General features: G+C 41.6%; 1 protein-coding gene across 1 annotated transcript; it reads left to right on the top strand.

The window, feature by feature from the left end:
- Window positions 1-439: 439 nt before the first annotated feature.
- On the top strand, window positions 440-5,414 carry kbtbd11 (kelch repeat and BTB (POZ) domain containing 11). The gene is made up of 2 exons (XM_079217593.1): window positions 440-883; window positions 1,495-5,414. The coding sequence occupies exon 2, from the start codon at window positions 1,578-1,580 to the stop codon at window positions 3,384-3,386; it is 1,809 nt and encodes a 602-aa protein (XP_079073719.1). The 5' UTR covers window positions 440-883; window positions 1,495-1,577; the 3' UTR covers window positions 3,387-5,414.
- The last annotated feature ends 14,564 nt before the right edge of the window (window positions 5,415-19,978 follow it).

Genomic DNA, 19,978 nt, shown 5'->3' with positions numbered 1-19,978 from the left:
TATATGTTGTATCCTCCTGGACTTTGGTTTTGCATCTCACCTTTTACTCATTTGAGTTACCCTATCAGCCACATTTTATGGAAGTCAAATATTGCTGACTTATTGTCTTTTTTACTATGATATTCATATATTTTCTTGTTTATTAACATGTCAGGAATGATATATTTAGTTCTGAAGCATTTCAGTTATTTGTTTATTTAAATAATAGTCCTTTTTATGAATGTCAATTATAGTGGACACCAGGACATGCATATGCACCCCCATCGTGGTACCCAGGACAGGGAGGATACTTAAAGGAATGTCGTGACCGGGCACAACAGATGGAGAGTGGGGTTAATACCGCCTGAATGGGCGTGGTTTTGCTCAATGATGACCGCCTCACTGTAATCAACTGTACACACACACACACACACACACAACATAGACAACACGATGCACAGCCTTGGCAGGTCCGACAGCTAGAGCCTCTGCTGCCCACGCTGGACAGCTCCCCACTTCCACGGAGAGGAAACCAGTCGGTCTGCAGCTCTGAGGGAGGAAGAAGAAGAAAAAGAAGAAGAAGAAGAAGAAGAAGAAGAAGGAGGAGAGGAGGTGCGACCTGAAGTGACTGTTTGATCGTCCCTCTCTCAGCCACTGAACCCCGGGAGGGGGGGAGCCTGCAGTGCAGGGGCGGATCGGATGAGAACAGCAGCTGAGAGGTGTCGGGGCTCGGATGGGAAACACCGGCCGGATTCTGATCGGGTGGGACGTGAACTCGCGTTGGCGAGCTCAGCCTGGCTGCTTCCTCGGGATCGCGACCGCCTTACGTAACTGAGCTTTGTGCCCGGACTGGCGACGGGAAGCTGCCGGTGCAGAGCTGCTTAATCGCCGCGAGGAGACGCAGGTAGGGTCGCGTCACACTGTTAATGGGCGGTAATCTGTTTTTGCGCACACTCATTTGATTAATATTGAGGTTGAGGAGAATGAGGCTCCTTCTGCTCCTTCTTGATTTCACCAGCTGTTTTTTTTTTCGGTGTGTGTGTCTGATGTCATCGGGGAACGCGTCTGGAGAGAGAGACTGGAGTTGTAGTGTGATTACAAACGCCCTTTCTCAGTCATATTGGAGATTAATCCCTCCATCAGCGCAACACCATTTGCGCATGCGCTCTGGATGCCTCCAGATTATCACCACAAATAATGGGCAGCCCGGGTGATTATTGCAGCGGGGTCATGCAGTCTCCATACAGCCTCAAGAAGCTGCATGTCGGGGTGGCTCCAGTTTCTTTGTTTGAGAAGTAGCTGCTGCATGTTGAAGCTCAATGACACATTAAGGAAGGAGTGCAATGCACAACAGAGCTGAAAAAGGTAGAACAAAGTTTTCCTTTCAATTCCAAGGTTTCCAATCTGTTTGTTTTTGGAGAAAGGGCGCCCCTTAGAGAATAAAGGAGCCTTTGCACCTTTTACTTCCTCCATTGGTCGTGGTTGAATTCCCTCCTTGTTTTCTCCCCTCTGCAGGTAAGCGGAGAGGAGTAGTTTGTCCTTCCACCCAGCATGATCGGTGAAGGCGCTGTCTTCCATCGCAAGTGAGTGCCGTCGAGATGAACGAGGGTCTCAGGCAGGATGGAGGGGCTGTCGCCGTGGAGGCTGATGTCATCCTCCACGCCGTGAACCCTGACCTTGTCACGCCTCCTGGCAACGATGGGGATGTAAGTCCAGGTTACGTCCAAGGGTTCCAGTTAGACGACCCGGATTTTAGGCCCCCTCCGGTGTTTGAGAAGGAATACCTGCTGGATGGAATGCCGATGGAGAATAACCACGTCGACCTCCAGAAAGGTGACGTCTCGTACATCTCAAGAGCGGATCAGTATCGCCTCTCCAATGATAACGGAGGACCGCAACAAAACTGTGCGAGAAGCGAAATCCACAATGGCGCCAGGTCTAAAGTGGGTTCCCCAGTTTGCCTGCCTGGCCAAGCATCGGACCTCGAAGCCGGAAATACCGAAGCCCAAAAAGAGCCAGATTTAGTCATCGAAGTTGGCGGGCAGAGGATCGACGCTCACAAGGCCGTCCTGGCTGAGAAGAGCGACTACTTCAAAGCTCGGCTGTCGCGCGACATCTTGAAAGTGAAGGGAGTGAGCTACAAGACTATGTCCACATTAATCGACTATGTTTACACTTCTCAGATGAATGTTTGCAAGGGCAATGTCGTGGAAGTCATCACGGGGGCCAAGATCCTCCAGATCCCCTGCGCCGTCCAGGCAGCCATGGACTCCATGACGGCACAGATCACCGCGGAGAACTGCTACGAGATCCTCACCATCGCCAAGAAGCAGCGGCTCAGCGAGCTGAAGGAGACGGCCTACGGCTTCATGAGCGACAACTTCCTCCAGATCCTCAAAGACCCCGCTGCGTACGGGCGCCTGAACGGATCCGAGCGGGATCTAATCCTGAAGAAGAGGATGGAGGGCAGGAAGACCCTGATGGTGGCGGAGATAAACGACGTGTTCGATCGCGTCGGGAGCCGGCCGCCGAGCCGCTGCGGCAGCCGACCGCAGAGCCCGTTGTCGGTTGGGTCTTTGGAGGAGAATCACATGATTCACTCCTTCAACGAAGCTGCGAATGACTGGAGACCTTTAACGGCGATGCCTGAGGACATAAACACCAAAGGGTGCGGGATCTGCACCATGTATAACTACCTGTTTGTGGCAGGGGGGATAAAGGGCTACGGGGACAAGGGCAAGGTTTCAGACAAGGTCTTCTGTTACAACCCCATCACCAACCGCTGGGCCGAGGTCCGGCCTCTGACCCAGGCGCGTGCCCAACTGAAGCTGGTGTCCATGGACGGCTACTTGTACGCCATTGGAGGGGAATGCTTGTTTACAGTGGAAAAATACGACCCTCGCATGGACCGCTGGACGGCGGTGGCCCCTTTGCCCAAGGGAGCCTTCGCGGTGGCCCACGAGGCCACGACCTGCAGCGGAGAACTCTACGTTTCGGGAGGCTCCCTCTTCTACCGCCTCCTGAGGTACGACACCAAGCGGGACGAGTGGCAGGAGTGCCCCTACAACAACAGCAGGAAGAAGTCCACCGACATGGTGGCTTTCAAAAGCTTCATCTACCGCTTCGACGTCAACCGCGAGCAGGGGATCACCGTGTTCAAGTACAACAGCATCGTGAAGATGTGGCACGACTGCGCGTCGCAGAGGCTCGGCAGCCATCTGCCCTTCAGGTGTGCCGTGATCGGGAACTGCATCTACTGTGTGAACAAAAGCCAGACGCTTCAGTTTGTGGTGGAGGAGGAGAACGCCTACTTTGTCGAGGAGACGCTGAGGGCGCCTCTGGAGGCAAAGGGTGTTCTTTTTCCTTTTGTTCTCACTTTGCCTGAAAAGCCTGAGAAATTGACATAGTCTGTGTGTGTGTGTGTGAGTGTGAGTGTGTGTGTGTCAAAATAAATGTGTAACAGCGAAACTGGAATAAGCAGAAGACCTTATATACATTCTTCAATGTCAGCTTTCTATCTCAATGTCTCGTTGCCTGCTTGCAATGGAATGTGTGTATTTGCATGGCAATGTAATGTGTCTGCAGGGTTAAGCCTTAAAAGGAGAACTTTTTTTGAGTTGAATAAATGCAACAATAATTGTATCCGACTGTAGATAACGACATGATGACAGTGACTGTAGGTTATTTTGTGTATTCCCTGTGTTACGGTTTGGTTTTGTGCACTTTTTGTAGTTTGAATCGATTTTATTTTGAACATATTAACGAGTTGACTGGTGGCAAGTGTTTAGATGAAAGTTGTGTACAAAGAAGAGCGGACGCGGTCGTAGTGCGCCTTATGAACGATGCAACACAGGTTCTATGCAAATGAGACAGAATAGACAGGTGGGTCTGCTGTAATGCTGTTTAATAGTTACGATAATGGGAATCTGACTTGGAAGGAAGAACATAATTCTTCAATCTAAAGGCTGCAACTAATGATTATTTTTAGTATTTGTTTGTGATTAATCGATTTATTGTTCGGTCAACAAAATGTCAGATATTAAATCAAACAATACATTTTGTAATTTCCCACACCCCAAGGGGATGGATTTGAGTGTCTTGTTTTATACAACCAACAGTCCCACCCAAAGATGTTTGGTGTATTATTATATATTATTAAAGAGAGCCTTAGATCCTCACATTTGAGAAACTGATAACAGCAAATGTCAGATTATTGAATAAATCAATTAATCGATGAGTCATTGCAGCTCTTCCTCCAACCCTGGTCAAATTATAATCAGTTGAAGGGTAACTGTATCAGTCGTACACCTCACAGTTATTCCCTTTGCAAAACGTTTAAAGTGCATGTTTACCTTTTCTAATTCAAGGGGCCTTTTCAGGCAAAGCTAGTTTTGATTTGTAACTACCATTTAACTATCAAGTATCTCCAAGAAGCTAAAAAAAAAAGAAATATTAAACAAGATGCTTCAGTCTTAAAAAATAAAATGAAATCGGAAACTGAACTTTGAATTTTAAAAGTACGTGTATTTACTTTTGCATTCAGAACATGCAATTCTGCCTCGAGTGCATACGCTACTCGCAGGTGTCACAGGTCCTACATTTAGCACACTTGCCAAAGATAAATAATTATCAAAACTGACAAAGACTTTTGCATCTTTTGGGGATTAACTTCCTGATAAAAAAGCGCTCCACTGACAGCACCAGAGTAAATACATCTAAAGCAGTAGGTGGTTTTCTAAAAGGAAAGGCATCACGTTTGCTGCTAACAGGCACTTTCTGGGAAGTTGAGGGAGCGTACGCCATTTATCATAAATAAAGATGCATTTCTTGTATGTCTCTCCCTGTAAGTGTTTAAGGAAACAGCAACAGACCCATGTTCAAGTGCTAGCAGGTTTCTGCCCTATAGGTCAAAGGTCAAATCCAACACTACAGTGCTGGAACATGGTCAGGGTCATGGCCCTCATCCTGCTGTCATGATGCTAACAAACCATTTTCTTTTTGCATCAGTGCACATTAATAAAACCTTTTGTCTAAACTTTTCTTTTCTATTTGTTTCACATTTGAATGGAAGCTCATGGTGATACACTCTTGGAACAAATTGCTTTTGATAACTCTTAGGAATGTCTCCATGCAGTCAATGTGACGAGGACAAAATGGATGTGGTTTTGATATTTCGCTGGCTGGCATCTGTATTTTTGTGATTTTTTTTATTTTTATGGATTTGCTGCTGTGATGGACCGTAAAGTGATGCAATGTTAGGCTTCCTGTTATGGAGTGGGCTAACTAATTAGCTGTTGGATAATGTATATCAGTCAGAACTAAGTGCTTAAAATAAAATATTTTGTGTCTGAAAATAATCTGTTTTTCTGAATATGTCTTTATGTGGTGAGGAAATGCTGCGTAAAAAAAAAAAATCTGAAACAGCGCTGCCATCTAGTGGATACTGACTGTAATGACACCCAGTGAGCATGAGCTCATGCCCAACAAAACATTTAAGAACTTGGTTGGCTTCACTTTTCTAATACATGGAGAGTAATTGTCTTAATATTTATAGTATCACTTCAAGGGGAATTCCATGATAGTAAGCTTTTGATAAATCCAGCTTTTTATATTTATTTGATTTCATCCCAGCAATGAGTGTATTCACATGATGACGAAGCTCTTAATTATGAGCATGCATCATAAAAAGGTCTACTACTGTATATGTGACCAAATTAAATGCTGATGGACGCCCACATCGACCACCTTCATTTTAAAATGTCATTACTAATTGTTCTTGTAAACCGTTATGACTTATTCACTTGGTAATTATGTGTTCATAAATCACATGTATGATACATTGTGTCTAATTATCAAAATGATGCGATTGTATGACTGAATATGACTACTTTCTCAAACGTTCCTTATAATTACGATATTATTATTTCAGAGTGAGATACTCATAGCTCATTGCACAATTGTCAACATGATATCTAACTAAAAGTTTGAATAAAATAAATGCATATGTCTTTGTTTATCCTGACCATCCTGTCATTTAAGAGTTTAACTGCACCAAATGCGCAGGAAAAAGTATTAATGCAACACTAAACTCATGTCACTGAAGGGTGTAATCAGGGTATCAGGTAGTCTGGAGAACCAGTAAACAATTATTAAAGGGCTAATAAGTAATAGTAAAACACAATATGATAAAAGTGATGCAATAGAACCTCACAATAGACGACAGTGTAAGCGGCTGTGTGATAGCTGCTGCATTGACTCTATATTATGTCTATTTAAAAAGACAGAAACAAGCAGTTTTGTGGACAGCTGTGTTGAACAGAGGTGTGTGTTGTTATCCAGAAAGTGTTGTTAGAATCAGGCACACAGTGACCTTCGTTTTTCTCTCCCTGCATCCATTAGAGGATTAAATAAGATAACAGTTTTTTAAAGCGAGACATTGTAACCTTTGCTAAACAGCAGACAAGGTGTCCACAGGATAATGGCAGATCATATATTTCTGCATTTCCCAAGATTCTCTTGATTCTCTCTGGGTCAGTTGCTTTAAAGACATCATCATTGTGTGACCTGTCTGAGCGAGAAAGAATCAACATGCCTTCTTGGTGAGTTTACTTCTTGTTTTGCTTTTGTGGGGAAATAATACCATTTGTCACATGATAGACCATGGTGCAACAGTAGCGTTGCTTTAAAATCACTTTTACAGCCTTAGAGGAAAACCCAGAGGAAGTGATCTGTTTATGCTTTAATTCAAGTATCTGAGGTGTATCCCTTTATTGTGCGAGTAACCATGTATGGTCATTTTCGTAGTATTTAGTAGTATTTTACTATACTTTTAAAACCACAAAAGGTTCACAATTTGTTTAAATGTATATTTAAATGTACATTTCAGTTCCCTATGGGTTACAGTATACCTATTGTTTGAAATAAGTCAAGTTGACCCTTTTCCTTTCCATGAAATTCAACTCCTCTTTAGATTTTGCCTGATAATCAATCGGCAGCCCAAATCCCAAACTCAGGACAATATTGCGAATAAAGCCTCACTCAGACTTAAAAGTGTTCAATGATCCAGATGATCAATCACTTAATGTAAAGTGGTTATATTGTTTTCATGTAACAGACACTATTGGTCTAATACAGTGAATATACAGACATTTGCTTTGTGGTGCATTTGAATGAACAATGAGGAAGTATTAAAGGGTGGATATTTTTTTTTATGAACATTACATACAGTGTAGTGCCCTACTAGTAGTAGTACATGCCAGTATAGTGAGACTGCTCTCCTGCTAGAGGGCCAAAATGCATGTTAAAATGTTGTTGTATTTTCAAAACTCAAAACAATATTAAAAAAGAAAAATAATATGTAATTGACATATGGAGTGTGACCTTTTTAGGGAGACTTTTCAGTGTGTAAAGTTGTTTTGTTGTTTACCTACCATAGTGCGCAAATAAATGAATACACTTAGTCATTGATTTAGTGGCTAATTTAATGACACGTCACCACAAACTACAGCCTAAAAATGACCATAAATGTAATATTTGCTTCACAACGGGACACTTTATTCCAGAGGTGTCATATTGAGTTGGTTTACATTGAACAGTTTCAACACTGGAGGGCAGTATGAGCACGGTGGAAACAGCGGACAGGACACCGCTGCACCGGTTTCCATCCCGGCATGCTAGGAGCACGTACTCGACCTTACACAGGGACACACAGTGTGCTGCCACACAGCAGCCATGTATGGATTCATGGCTTTTATTTAGTAGCCTTGTGTTTTAAAACGTATCTACATAACCTCAAACACAGCAGGTCTAGAAGTCAAGAAGTTAAGAAGAAAGCTTTGTTACTCAAAATAAAACCCAGACACAACTCTCAGCCTGTTGACATGGAGTTAGGATGATTGACAGCTCCCTGACGTTTGTGTCTGCCTTCTCTAATGCTAACAACTATGCTAGCGAACTAGCTATCTATATATAATGCTAGCAGTTTCCAACCTACAGAGCGTATATTCTCTTCCTGTTTCTTTCAAATAAGACTACATCAACAACCATACCAATGTCAGGTACACAATTTGTTTTTGTCTGTTTCACACCTGCCCTGCCTAAAGTAATTAGCATAAGCTTAGTTTAACCTAGGTTAGCTAGTTAGCTTAGCTTAGTTTAACCTAGGTTAGCTATTTAGCGTTAGCACAGAAGCTAATGTAACAGAATACCTGACTGCTGAGCCAACTCCATTCTCCAATGAAGAATTGATTTTGAGATTATTTTAGCATTGGTAAAAGGTCAGCTCGGTGTTCAATAAGCAGAAATGTGTAAATCATTTAAAAACGTAATCTTGTGTGAATGTACTTGGAAAATGATGATGATACTTAACTAAGTAGACATAACCTAGCAAGCTAAGTTAACATTTGTCACCACAATTTATCATCAAGGGAACAAACTGCTACTTATATATGTCAGAGCTAAGTAAATAGAGGCAGATGTGCTTTTATTTGGCCTTTAGCCTAAGTTAGCTATTGTCAACCTGAGGTGAGAAGTTGGTCTAAAACAGTCTTTGCCATTTGTGTCTGCTTTTTTTTGTTGCAGTGTCATCAGTTTTTCCAGTGACCTGCTTAGGTGAGGAGCTGAATGCTCTCATTGCAATTTGAGTAAAACAAATATGCCTGCAACACATGGAGTAAAAGGTAATGAGGGGGTTATCATACATATTTGCAATTCACTCACTGTGACTTTTGGTTGAAGTATCGGGCATCCCAGAAAAAATGACAGGCAATAGCTTTACCTGTTTCATAAAAGGTACACCTGGGAAGCTCTAATTGAGGCCAACGACCATTTAATTGCTCATTATGCCTTACCATGTAAGTGTTTCACATTGTCTTCTGTTTGTCGTGCTTTTAAATGTACAGTACACAACAGGAGGTGTGAAGTTGGAACTACAATGAACTGGTCCCCTACTTGAAACGTGATTAATTTCTTGAGACGCTCTGGAGGTGCTGAATGGGGCGCTGTGATTATCCACCATGCATTTCGTCAGTCGTGGCACAGTTGTTGTTGTACAGACGGATACATCCACCAGCATCTTGTCTGATGGGGTCTTCTTTGGAGGTAGGCAGCTAGCCCCGTGCTGCAGTCCTCCTTAGTTCTCTTACTGAATACTAATTATGTTTGCATAATTGGTTTTAGTCATTTAAATGGGGAGCTTGTGAAATCTTTTTCCCTTGTTTTCACCTACAGCTAAATTTAGCTAACAAGGTCTGTCTGAATCTGAACTGCTTTGTTCAAAAAATGAGGCATTAGTGGTTTAGACTTCAGAGTGCAGTGTCAATTGATCTTACATCTTGAAAGAATGAAGATAAAATTTGAAATTACTCAAAACCGCAAATGCGATAAGCTGTTGGGGATGTTTTTGTGCAGGGCCGTTGAATAGCTTTGAGCAGCCTCTTTTCGTGTAATGGCAAAGAGATGTAGAAAGAAAAAATTGACATTTTGTTTTAATTTCCAGTTGATTATCTGTGATTATGCTCTAAAACAGCATACTTGCATCTCTTTAAAGAAACAGACTGAAAACGTTACAGGCTGGAAATTAGAATCACCAGAAAAATGAATGGCCTGGGGAAAAGCATCTTATAATGTGCTTTTCCGTATCCACCCTGCACTCTCTCATTTTTGCCATTTGAATATACACAGAATTATTTACACCTTCAAGGCAACTCGACTGAACTGCACATCAGTCAATTAGTAAATCAGAAATTTTCTGTGATTTCAGTTTAGCGTGGAGTCCTTGGCTCCCTCTGGTCCCCCCCTTTTAGTCTCCCATCCTGACAGTGACAAATTACTCCTCTGCTTGGCGAGATTGAAAATTAAAAGCATTTAAAGTTGCTCATGCATTTATGCTAATGAGAAATTCAGATATGATTTGCATGCGAAAGAGGCTAGTCTGGGAACTCATCATTGCCCCCACCACCTCCAGCCTTGCATTTCTTTAGGCTCTGTTTTTTCCCTTTATAATATGGGCAAAGAAGAAAATGAGGTGTGTAAACACTGACAAATGTGACATTATATATGGCTGCAGTTCATTGCCTACTAGGAATTGTATCATTTCCTTTAAGAGGGTCTTTGTACAGTATTTATGATGCAACCTACCATTGGTACCCCCCTATAGCCACTCAGGCAAATTGGGTCATTGTGTCTGGCGTCGTCACATCAAACTACAGGAAGAAACACTATGAACATAATGACATTGTGCAGTTACTGCTCATGCTGTCTCCTGTCGCCATTTGGATAGGGACCATTAAATACAGGATATATTTACTTGTATAACATTGGCAAGGCAAAGTTTAAAATATGAACATTATTCGGTGGGCATAAGCTTCTAAAGTCTAATATTAAAATGTTTGTTCAGATGAAAAAGGCTTTGTGTTGTGATAAACATGTGCAGAACACTTTGGAGCCGGAGGATTAAAACTCAGGGTTGATTTGTTTTCCCAGTAAGCTCCATCCACGTCTTCTTCTCAAAATATCAAAGCGCACAGCTTCCTTGAATTTTTTTTTGTTCCACAGTTACTAAATGATTGTAACCTTGGAAACAAGATGCATTAATGAAGGCAGAAAATGAAATGGGACTTTAATTTGTTTCAGTGTTCATAGCTGAGGTGAAATGGATTAGCTTTGATTGAGGTGTGAGATGAAGAAGGAAAGCGCTGACATGACACTTGTATTTGTCATCATGTCATTTCAAGGAGGATGCTGCAGCAATTATAAATACGGGTACACAGCAATTAAAAAGCGGTAGTATTCATTAATAATTTTCATATTAATTTTTCAGTGGTCGCAGAAAATGATTGCCACTGCACACAGGCTTTCCAATTATGCTGCTTAATTAGAAATGTCAATATTAAGAAATAATTAAACTTGGGAATGCATTAAGGTTGTCAGAAACACTTAAAAAGTTATGACCATCACTCAAATGATGTTTTCTCTAATATGTTTTGCAATGATTTATAAGTTAAAGATGAGTTGTTGATCAATGTGTGTGGCAAACTGAACTAGGTAGTTAGTAAGGCAAGGCAAAGTTTATTTGTGTAGCACATTTCAACAACAAGGCGATTCACGTAAAAACATTAAAAGCATCAAAACATAATGCAGAGAAAACAGGATTTAAAACAGTTGAGAAAACATTAAAACGGTCAAAAGGCTAAATAAAAATAAAAAATTGAATAAAAGTTGCAGTGCAGTTCAAGAAATAAAATGCAGTAGTGAGATGCAGCAATTGAATCTGGATCAATTAAAGGCAACAAACAGAAAAGTCTTCATTCTGGATTTAAAGGAGCTGAGGGTTTCAGCTTTCAGGGACCTTGTTCCAGATGTGTGGAGCAGAAAAGCTGAACTCTTGGAACAGGAAGTAGACCCGTCCCAGACGACCTGAGGGGCCGGGATGGTTCATGAGGTAGCAGCAGATCACAAACATACTTCGGCCCTAAACCATGCAGTGCTTTATAAACCAGCAGCAGGATTGCCAGTGCAAAGACCTCAGAACTGGAGTGAGTTATGATGTTTTGTTTAGAAGCAGAGACTCTACTTCCTTACCTTTAACTCCTGTGCTTGTAACACCTGTCCCCTTTACAGCAGCTCCTGGCCCACAGCCTCTGCATACTGTGCTTGCTAAGGGTCACCAAAGAGATGGCAGGAGGATCCACTGATCCACTAAATCACAGGTACTCAAATCTCTTATCTTTTTAAAAATACAATGAACATTAGTCTTTGGATTCATTATCGGTAAATGGTATTATTTTACCTGCAATTGTAAGTATGAGAAGAATGATAACATCTGGACAGAATATGTTGTGCAAGCTACAGAATATATCTCAATTTAAAACATGTGTGAATTGAGATATATTGTTCTTGTTCACATTGTTTGATTGTTTAAAAGTCAACTGCAGTTTCTCAGTTGTATCATAACCAAGTAGGTTTTTCTTTAATGACACAGTTTCAGTTCATTTAATGTCTGCAGTACATGTCTGTGTGCATGTTATCTGAGTATGGTGAATAATCCACAAATAAGTGTCTATTATTCAACTAAATAGCTTATTTGTGTTTTACTTATTTGTAGTTTTGCTTGTGTTTGTGCTGCCCTTTCAAACTAATTAGAATTTAAATAATTTAACTAAATTGGAACTATCTTCCTTTCTCTAAAAATCATATATTTTTTATATTATGTATAGTATTTAGTTCATTCGGATGCTCTCAAATGCTTCAAGCTATATTTTTTTCCTACAAATCCTCAAAACTTAGCTCTACTTTGAAAGCGAGTCCGACATGCTCTACCCAAATATTGTTTGGTCTTAAACTTCCTCTAATATGTTTTCCCCAAAGAAGGTGCTAAACAAACATCGTAGCTATAACTTATGTTGCGATCTGTTCCATTTAATACAGTTTGTCTCTCGATATTAAAAGCATCAGGAGAGACTTGACTTCCTTGTTTTTATCTTGAGAGACAAACACATTTTGAACTGCCTTTGATCATAGGAATATATTTTCATTCCAATATGGATCTCACAGGTAGCTGCATATTGATACTAGTGTATTTAAGGGAGTAATAATCAAGTAGAGCCATCACCTGTTGACTGCAGCGGAAGCTGCCTGAAAGAAAGACTTGAAAGCATTTGTACCTCAAAGCGATGGCAGCCTCTAATGAAAGGATTGGTTTTGGCACAGCATGTTGGCCACGTTTCCCTCAAAGCCTTGTGTGACAGCTCTTTAATTGGACTGCTCCGTTCCCTCAGTGCCGTAAAATGTTACTCGCCAGTATTGCTTGACTGTTGGTATAATTATTCTGCAATATACTGTAATAAAATCAAGCAAGACAAAGTTGATCTCAAGGAATTCTGTACGTCTACTTATGAATACAGGCAATTTCATGTTCATTTGGACCTTGATATCCCTCCCCGAGACTTACTGAATCACTTTTTCTAATCAAATGCTAGCTGAGCGCTCATGCATGTAGGAGGATGAAGAAGTCAGACTCATGGTGTTACAGTTAAAGCAATGTTTTGTGCTTCCATCAGACGATAATTACTAAAACCATGTCCAATTACCTTTGGGTGTTGTTGGTAGTTTCTTCAAGTCAATAGCAGAAAGGGCTTTGCAGTAGTTGTGAGAGTATAAACTCATCATCATAATGTGTGTTTGACACAAATGCAGCTCCCTGAGAGGTTGAATCCTTGACCTTGATACTGTCGACATCTCTCTCTGTCCATCTCTTCCTTGGCGCTCTTGTTTTCCCCTCCTGAACGCAAAGAGTAAAACGATCCTTGTGAACCAAAGCCTATATCAGTCAGATGAAAGAAAAGTGTGTGTGTGTGTGTGTCTGTGCATGTGCATGTGCATGTGTATGTGTGTGTGTGTGTGTCCTCTCTAGCCTGCGGCTGCAGATTAGCCATGAGAGCCAGAGGATCGCCCCCGCTCTCTGACAAATGAGAAAAGCCACAGTGGCCCTGGCAAAAGTGACAGGCCAAATGGAAGCAATTCCTCCCGAGGCGGGGGAGAGCAGCTGTGACCAGGCGCTGCTATGCCACTCTAGAAAGGACCCTATGTGTGCATGTGTGTGTTTGCCTGTGTATTTGGCTATAGAGACTTAACCCACGAGACAATTTCTCTCCTGGCGGGTCCCGTGAGGCGCTGTGTGTTGCTGACCTATGGGAAACCCCATCAGTCGCAGATGGCCATGCACCTTTACCTGTTTTTTTTTTGCCGTGTGTGTTTGTTTTATCCTGCTTTATTCTTCCCTGTGCTCTATGGGATGCATTTGTGTGTATGCATACCTGTTCATGGCGGGTGTTTGGATGTTTGACTTTTTACATATTTGTTTGTGCCAATTGTAATGGGGCCCCAGACAAAGACTCTGCACATGGTTGTTGGATCATTCCCTCTAAAGGTCAGTGCCAGGGTGCTTCAAGCCAGCCTCACTCCAGAGCCCTGTGGACGTGTGAGTAATTAACACTGAGCCCTGATGGATTAAATACTACCCTGCTGAGATTGACTCTTTCTGCTACTGGTCACTAGTAGGCCTGCTAGCAACAAGACACTTTCCGGGGCAAAGAGTGATATGAGCAACAGGGATGGAAAGAGAAGTGGAGGGTGTTTATCAGTCTCAAAGCATCCAAATAAATAAGACCGATGGGTGAACAGTTTTTGATCGAAGAGGCCTACAAAAATGAGTGGTGCAAGATGGATAGCTCATGGTTGGAGGCTGTTCCCACGAGTGTGTTGCATTCTGCCTCCAGTTCAGTCAGGCTATCTGTCAAGAGACATATCCAAACCTGCATCTGCACACTGTCTTTACTCCTTGTCTTTAAATCTCCCCGTTCTCCCCCTCGCTCTCTCTCTCTCTCCTATCACCCAGGGCCAAAAGCATCAGGCTTCACTTCGACACAGCCATCATAATTACTCCACGGTGGAAGAATCAATTACAGCTGAGCGCCATTATTTCCAGAATGGAGCTACACATTAAAGTTTAAAAACTCCAAATTATTAAAATGTCCTGCTCTCTGGGACACATACAGAATATTTACTGTTAACAAATAACTTAATAACTTCCCTCTGAATTATTAATTAATGGCTCACATTGTCTCTGGAAAGACTTTATACATTGTTAAAATGCATCACTTCTTGACTACTCTATTTGAGCACTTGGTAATTCTGTCTCAGTTCTTTGACCTTATTATAAAATCTGAGCTGCAGTTTTGGCTGTTGACATACTGATTGAAAAGTCGAGTTTGAACTAATGCTTTGTTTATAGATAGAGGATTTGATGCAGTTTCTTCTGTTGGTTGTGCTGATGTGGGCTCCATACAGTAGATCACTTTTAAGGTTGTTATTTAAGCAAAATGTCCTCAAGTCAACCTTGTGTGAGTCACGATTGAGCGAATAAGGTGGCTCTGATTGGAGCGCCTAACAATCCAGCAATCAGGGGTTATGTTTTTTTTTTAATGTATCAAACAGTTTGAAGGTTAATTGTGATTAATCAGTCATGGCACTTGAAATGATTGACATAAAACAAAAGGGGAAAACCTTGCAATAGTAGTCAGCGCATAAAGGAGCCGGCAATATAGCTGGAAAGAGGTTGTTTTTAATTGAGTCGCTCTTCTTTTAGTTTCCTGCTCATAAAATCAATATAGCCAATCCAAACTGTTCTGGATTTGTTGGTTTTGATGCAGATTTGCAGAGTCTATATGCTATCACCAGTCCTTAAGCCAATTGCTGCTGATGCCACTTCTCATTCTTTACCTCAGGGAATGTACACAGAATAATATCAATGGGATGTATTTCCTTATTGGCATTTATTCTCAATTCAAGTTGTTGAGCTTCCACGAGATTAATGTTATTGCTGACTTGTTCTAATAGCCATTGCAGAAAGCATCACACACACACACACATATATATATATATATATATATATATATATATATATATATCCATGAGGTTGTCCATGAGGTTACACATACATTAGTACATGAAATGCAAATACCACATACTACACTGTCATCTGTTGCAGGAGATATGCATTGAATGTAATGGTCTGGGGGGAAATTGAGAATAAGGAAAGGGTTTTGCTCTTTTAGCTGCTTCCAGCTGAGTGAATCAAAAACAATGTGGCAGAACCTGAAATAGTTCGCAGCTTTAGAAAAAGTCCCCTGGGGCTGTAAATTGGCTCTCAGAAGAGGGAAAAAGAAACAATTGCCCTTTACCTCCGAGGTTGCATGTCATCTCTCTGAAACTCACTACCGGGCAGATTAAGGTCAAGTAGACCATTTCCCCCCCTCTCCTCTGAAGGGAGCAGAGAGAGGGCGAATAAAATGATGACAGGGAGGGATTGAGAGAGAGAGCGAGGGTAGAAACTAGGATTTTGAAGGTCTTTGAAAGAGGTTTTACACCCATCCCTGGTGGTTTTCCTCCCTCGCTCCAAGAATCGGGTTGATAATGGCTGCTTGTCAAAGAGGATAACCCACCTGCTCTTTGTAACTGAGTCCTGCTGGTTCAGCTCATAGCCTCGACATAAATATGAAAGGAACACAATTGGGGGTTAGCAGTGGCCCTGCGTTTTGGATGTCAGTGGCCCCTTAATGTAGCTGTAAAAGGTACAATATTCTATGAAAGGGCACTCAAGGAATCGAGACATGAACATTAGCTGTCTGGTTCCTACCCTTAAACTGCCTGTTAACCAAACTGTAGGACCCACTGATATGCAGTGGGTCAGCTTGCTAAGTCACACTGAATCCACATTTTGGAGGCAACGCTACGAACGACGCTAACGCCATATTGTGTCTCACTCGTCACAGATGATAAATCAATGAAACTGGAGTGGCAAGCCTGCCAATTGTAATTACCGAATCAATTGACACACGATTAAGTTTTTTGTTTCAGTGGATTGTCCTGTCAATCAGGAAAGAGCTCCTGCACGTTCAGTAATGTGCGAGTGAATGGCATAACGTTTTGCCTTCCCATGTCAAGGGCACAGTTAGGAAGTCTGCCAGCAATTAAGGACTATAATGTGCTGAGTTGAGCACGGCAACAAAATAGGCAGCAATTTCTTCTGCTCCTGTTGAAATTATGCTTATCAGGTACCTCGCCTCGGCAAAGGTGAAGGGTCGGCCCGAGCAGGCAGACAGCATTTCTCCACATAATTGAGAGAAGTTTGGATTTAATTGTATAATTAATCTTGTTGAATTAAGTTACACAGAAGTCCGACCCCTAAATTAGGCAGTCTGGAATATTTTAAATTGCCTTAATGTGAAATCTGGCTCCAGAATGCACTTTGTTCTCTCCTGATGGTATGAGGTAAGTTTTTAGCCACGATGAACACGCCGTGCTGTAATAACCTTTTAGCAGTTCTTATCACGTCGTTCCTTTTATATGATTAATTTCCTCAGAAAGTAATTGCAATTTCAAAGAGAGCCTCGTTTTATTGTATAGCTTATAGTAGGCCTGTGAAGAGAAAATATAAAGACAGAATTGAAGTCTACGTTTTTGAATATTGATCTTTTTGATGGTTGATGGTCGAGGTTTCTATCATATTGGTAAGCTGTCCCCTTTTGTTGGTTGAAGGCATCCGGGATTGTAGCTCAAAGCCCAAGGTTAACGTATGTGAATTAGCCCCAGGTCCATGTGGTGATCGGTTAATGAGAGGCATGAAATACATTTCTGTGCAACTGGACTCACCTCGGCAGCCTTCAATTTCCTTGTTCTAATAAGGATTTTATTATGACAGTTACTATGATCATGACAGTTATTGGCTATAAAGCATTCACATGCTGTAAAGTGTAAACAAAAGGACTTGTGCCAAAATGATCAGTTGGCTAATTGATCAACAATAAATGAACTGACAACAATTACGTGATCAATTCATTGATTAGGTAGTTTATCTTCATGAAATAAACCGTATCATCTTTTGTATGTTTTATTGTCTTATTGTTTTCTTTTAATATAATAACCATGGACTCTCGAAAGAAGCATTGATGCTGAGTGGATTATCCCAGTAAAGTCAAAAACATTGAATTGAATTGAACATTATACATGTCATGTCAAAGGGTTTTGGTTTGATGATTGGGCAACAGTCTATTTTAGGAAATTGAAGCACAATGTTGACATTTAATAGATTAAAAGAATCCTCAATACATTTGATTAATCATTAATACAATGAACTGTTCATTTCAGCCCATAAAGTTAGGGTTGGTTATGTTTTTGTTATTTGTTGAAATTCTGTCAGCAATAAAAAAAAGTGAAAAAATATCCAATATGTGCCGCAATATTCACCCACCTTCACCCTGCCTGTCAGCCCGACTTGGCAACTTTTTTTTTGCAAGATTTAGGGAGTTTTTGAGCTAATGCTGCTAGCTACTTTCATTGGGAAAGAGTTGGCAACACTGTGCTGTATTTCTTTAAGCTTTAAAGAGACCCAGGCTTCCTTTCAGTAGTGTAAATGAGCAGAATCTGGTGGTCTCAACTGGGATTAAGACTTAGTTTCCTATTTTTTCTGCTTTCACAGGGCAGAGATTAATTTGTAGCCACCAGTGAATAGACTTGTTTTCATGAACACATACCGACTTACTGTATATAGTGCATGTGCTATATAGTAGATGCATAGATTATACCCTTAAATATATGCATGTGGATCATGAATCAATGAATGGCATCTGGTCATGACAAATGTACTTTACAAGCCTTAAGTGGTTTAGATAACATTGTCATACGTGTAATGATGACCTATTACTGAATAGCACTCTGTCACCAGCAGACCAGAATAATACATGTCCCTTTGTCCGATAGAGGCGGTAATTCTCTCTCCCATTGAGCTACAAGTTATATGGCGTCCATGTTATAATACGATATTATAACCAAGTCATAAATCCAAAAGCTCAAACTCCATCTCTAAACAAACAAATGCACCTCACGGTATCTCAGCCAGATAATCTTGTTTCAAGTCATAGTCAGGAGTGCATCTCACAGCAGTGTCTCTCAGAAGATTTTGCAGAGATTAGAAACACTTGAGTGGAGATTGGTTTGGGAGAGAAAAGCCAGTTGAGGGTGTCATGCGGGAAGGGATCAAAAAGTCTGCAGTGTCAATGAACTGACAATAATCGGAGATGTTGATAACGGCAATGTGAATCTAGTGTTTAGTTTGCTGAACATATGTGCATGTTTTCTATATATCATTTTGCATTTGAGTAGCCTTAATGACGATTTGTTTTTACTGCGGTATGGAAATGAGAACGCTGGTCCGCTCATCTACTGCCTAGAAACAGGGAAGGCCCCGAGGGTATTTTCCAGCATAATTCTCTTCTTAACACAACGACCTTACTCTACTCTTGTTGTCAGATTTAGTAACAGCAGCCCCATGTGAGGAGCTGGTAGGAAAAAAGTCTCCTTCGGCTTGTTCGAATGCCAAATGTGTGCATGAGCTTTCAAAGGGCCCTCTTTTATGTCCGTGACGTATGACTGTTTCTGTGCAGACGGCGTCTCGGGGAGAGAAACGCTACGCCGGCACAACGCGGCTGTCACCCAGAATACAGATGGAGGATCTGCCCTTGTGCACTTTCCCTGAAGTACGCACTTACATAGATGGCTCTATTCTGCATGTGTGTGTGTGTGTGTGTGTTTCCGTGTCGTGTGCTTTCTGCAAGTGGGGCAACGTACGGTTGCTGCAGAGTATTCTGGAGTGTGATTATATTTAGTGCCTGAGTTTCTGTCCCTGTCTCTTACCAAACTCAGGCAGATATCTCACGAATTGGTTCCTGGCAGAACGTAACACGGTTGGAGATGTTTTGTGCTGTTAAGAATGTTTGTTTTGGGTTTCTTTTGGTCCAGAAGAGGCGTACCTTCCTGTCCTTTCAGCGAGCATCAGGATAGCATTAATGCTGTCTGGGAAAGTGGTCTCAGACTGCAATTCTGGCTCCTGAGCCTCAACATGTTTAACCTCTAACCTTAATACTCCCATGATATTTTTGCAAAAAGAAGGATTTCTTTCTCAACAGGCCAAACTGTTGTGAAATTGAACCTGGCTGCTTTTTTTTTAGGACTTCCATGCTTTATTTGGCTTCCTCCACTTTTCCCAATCCGTCTTTGATTGTTCAGGGAAATCTTGCGAAATGCAAATGGGGCCAAACAGAATGTAATTGCTGCTGTGTGATGATTACGAGGGAGAACTAATGATGTCCCAACACCGGGGTCAGTTAGGGTTTAATTAGAGGAGGCACAATCAGTGTCACTCCACTCTTGCGCTCTCCTGTTCCCGGTGCCTGCCTGGTCCTGTGCCAGCTCGCTAAAGGAAATAGGCTGCTGATGTGAAAAAGAGGTGGGGGGGAAGAAGTGCAAAAATGAATGTAGCTAAGTTCTTTTGTTAAGAACTGGACTGTTTTGGAAATGGGGCCCCACAAGAAGCATTGGCCTGTCTGCTGATAAAGGTGGAGGTTAATGAACGGAGCAGAATGGAAAAGGTCGCCTTTCGTGC

This window comes from Taurulus bubalis, assembly GCF_910589615.1.
Source record: "Taurulus bubalis genome assembly, chromosome: 4".
Classification (NCBI taxonomy): Eukaryota; Metazoa; Chordata; class Actinopteri; order Perciformes; family Cottidae; genus Taurulus; species Taurulus bubalis.
This window is presented reverse-complemented; position numbering and strand designations above follow the sequence as displayed.